Source organism: Limulus polyphemus, unplaced genomic scaffold, assembly GCF_000517525.1.
Source record: "Limulus polyphemus unplaced genomic scaffold, Limulus_polyphemus-2.1.2 Scaffold2376, whole genome shotgun sequence".
In the NCBI taxonomy this organism is placed as follows: domain Eukaryota; kingdom Metazoa; phylum Arthropoda; class Merostomata; order Xiphosura; family Limulidae; genus Limulus; species Limulus polyphemus.
This window is the reverse complement of record NW_013667986.1, coordinates 42,219-45,389: the sequence shown is the minus strand read 5'-3', so window position 1 is coordinate 45,389 and position 3,171 is coordinate 42,219. Positions and strand designations below refer to the sequence as shown.

The window sequence follows — 3,171 nt, the reverse complement described above, 5'->3', positions numbered from 1 at the left end:
GGGGGGGGGGGGGGGGGGGGGGGGGGGGGGGGGGGGGGTTCTTTTTGGTTTAATATGTAACTTTAATGCCCAGGGAACGAAAAAAAAATCCGAAATATGTAATGGTTCCTTTATTAACACTGCAAATACACATTTCTAGTAGTAAATGTCCTCTGATAAGCATGGAAATGCTATTTGCGCATGTATGCACAGTGTTACAAAAGTGATAAGAGCTTGGAAAACTGGGAATAAATAAATTAAAAGAAATGATAAAGACTTATCAAAAACGGTTCAGAGGAGGAGCTGCTAAAATATTTCTGGAGGTGAAAGGGTTATCTTACAGGAACAGTTCTTGTACTACTAGCCCTGATGAAACGGCAATGGCGAAACGTTGGCAAAAATAGCTTATTATTATCTGGAGAGTAAATGTCGTTTTTTTATAATTTTACTGCCAAGTTCTCTTAATTTGAGAAAAGAAGAGTACGGGGTATTCTTATTGAAGCTTACAAGATTATCTGGGGGATCGACAGGATAATGGCGTCGGATTTCTTTGTACTATATTCTGAAGTTTAAGATTTGGAAGAGACGAGCCGGGCACCAGTTAAATGTTTTATTTTTTATAAGAGGGTGATTGACTTATGGAATGAGTTGCTGTCGGTAATAGTAGTAAAAGGCCAGCCAGCACTTTACAAGAGCTTAAGAAATTAATCGATTACGTCCTAGAAACTAGAGTGAGTTTAAGTTTCAACTTTTCTGAAAAACCAATGAGAGTAATTTCTTGAGTTTGTAATGTTGAATACATATTTTATTGTACCCAATAAGCTGTGATTGGTAACACTGTAGTATAAATGGTATAGGATACATTTTCCAATATGAAGAAAAGTTTTCATATTCCAATGTACATCACTGTAACATGAATAAAACAGGATGCTAAATCTAGCTGCACTGTGAAATAACGAAAAGGTGTGTGTATAAATAACAACTATACTAAACAACAGTCTAAAACGTTTTATAGTACACCTACCTAAGCATAAAAAAAGTTAATGTAATCTTGTTAGTCTTAGTTGTCCTATCGAGGGTGGGAGCTACAACAGTTAATATAATGTTGTTTATATATATATAAAGTTCAACGTGGAAGTTAAATATTATCTTTAAAATATTCATCTAGTCGAGAAGGTCAAATTGCTGATCACACTCTTTTTTTTCTTTTTTAATAGGTTGATTGCATTTTTATTGATATTTTTACACGGGAAATACGAAAAAGGTCATAAAATTTCTGTATCAGACTAAAATTAATTCTGAGGCAAATTTTTTAAGGTAGGTGTGAAATTTTATTTGACCGCCCATATATATATACTCTGCTAATGAATGAATATTATTTCTCAATGACTAACTGGCATGTTTACACTTACAGATTACCAAACAGCTTACCATCACTCACTGCTCCTCCAAGTGGATCGTTGTTATCTCTGATTTTTGTCGAAGTGGTTAGAGGATCAATCTGGTTATGTTCTCTGTTGGCAAGGTAATACTTTGGGAGAAATTCATTTCCATCATAGTAGGGCTTTTCTTTTATATTGTTTTGAAAACCACTGACGTCGTTGTTCATTATCATGCCTAAACGCCAATTCTGTAATGCATCCATAATTCCATTTTTATCCAGTCTACCATTTCTTCGTTGTCCCAGAACCTGTGCATCTGCAGAATTTGAAGAATTGGTGGGGATGTTTATACGCAGTTCACTTTTGAAACCTCTCATACCACGCAAACGTTCACTATGACTATTCGGTTGCAGCCTTGATGTTCAGTCTGTAGCTGTGGCATACTGACAGCTCGTTGTTGCACTATAGCGTTGTTTGGACGGACGGTTGCGGTGTTGGCGCTTTTGAGGTGTTCGGACTGTCTTTGCTGAGGCATAGTTTCTGGCGAGACGCTGTTTGTTCGTATAACTGCCGCTGGCAATAGCTTAGTTTTGGGGGCCTGTCTTCTATCTATGTCGGGAAGGGGTACTGACGCGGGCCGGTGAGACATTGAAGAATCTTGTCGGGAAAAATATGGTAGTTTTGAGCCTTGAAAAACACCTTGCTTGTTCTGTGAGGTAGGTTCATTCGAGTTATTTGATCTATGACGAAGCAAACAAATTTTAAGACCAGCACAAAAACGTTCAAAACTCAAGTATCCATTAGGTGGAGTGACTTTTCGTAAACTTTCTAGAACACCTCTGGGCAACTCCTTTGTGCCATTTTCTTGCCATCGCGATTCAATGTCAGTGAACTTCACAAATCCTGTCTTCCTATCGTCTAATATTTCAAATAATGAGCGCATCGCTGAAATAAACGACTTGGGAAGTCCATCTAAAGTTGATTTAGAATGATGATTGTTTGACATGTTGACGTCATTACCTAAACTAGTTAATATTTGAATACATCAAATCGAATCACTTTCTTGAACGTAACAAACTACAGGTGTCTCAAAGTGCTTCACTAAGAGCATGATGACCATTAACGAATAACGTACAGGTGGATAACACACACTGAGTAGGGCAAACACTGATTGGTTTTCTTGAAACAGCCTTAGTTAGAGAGTAGGGTATATTATTGGTCACGCCTTTCAATCCCATAATCCTAGTTTTCATATTTTGTGACGCAAAGTTTTGAAGTGAACTTAAACATATATTTAAACTTGTGAAAATACGAATGTTGTATTTCATTTGGAGTTTTAATTTTATGGTGGAAGTTAAACTCAACAGATTTTTTATTTAGCTATAACTAAAAGTAAAATTTAAATAACATGTTAATTTCAAAAGAAATGAGCAACCTAAAATGTTAATAACACTACCTTTGTGAAGTTTGCAAACTAAAAATAAAATAAAAGTCTCAGTCATATTTTTACAATTAATCTTTGTATTATTTGTTTTTCAAAGCAAAGCTATACAATAGGCATTTATATATATGACTTATTTATAAATAAAATATATGCTAACAGTGTTTATCAGCTTTTGTACAAATAGCCATTAGTGTGAAAATATTGTAATATACTTTAAAAAACTAACATTCTGCTATTTTGTCAATTTTTACCATCATGGAAAATATGAAGCTTTCACTTGTCTGGCAGCTTCAAAAATGACTTTCTCTCTCACACAAACACTCTTGGCCATTGCGTAAACAGGCTTTTATGGCCTTCGGCCGAGAG

General features: G+C 35.6%; 1 protein-coding gene across 1 annotated transcript in view; it reads right to left on the bottom strand.

The window, feature by feature from the left end:
* LOC106466762 (suppressor APC domain-containing protein 2-like) overlaps positions 1-2,888 on the bottom strand; it is a 19,967-nt gene extending 17,079 nt beyond the window's left edge. Inside the window, 2 exon segments of the mRNA XM_022394848.1 lie at positions 1,411-1,726; positions 1,729-2,888. Coding sequence (XP_022250556.1) covers positions 1,411-1,726; positions 1,729-2,367 — 955 coding nt within the window. The 5' untranslated portion in view covers positions 2,368-2,888.
* Positions 2,889-3,171: the final 283 nt, after the last annotated feature.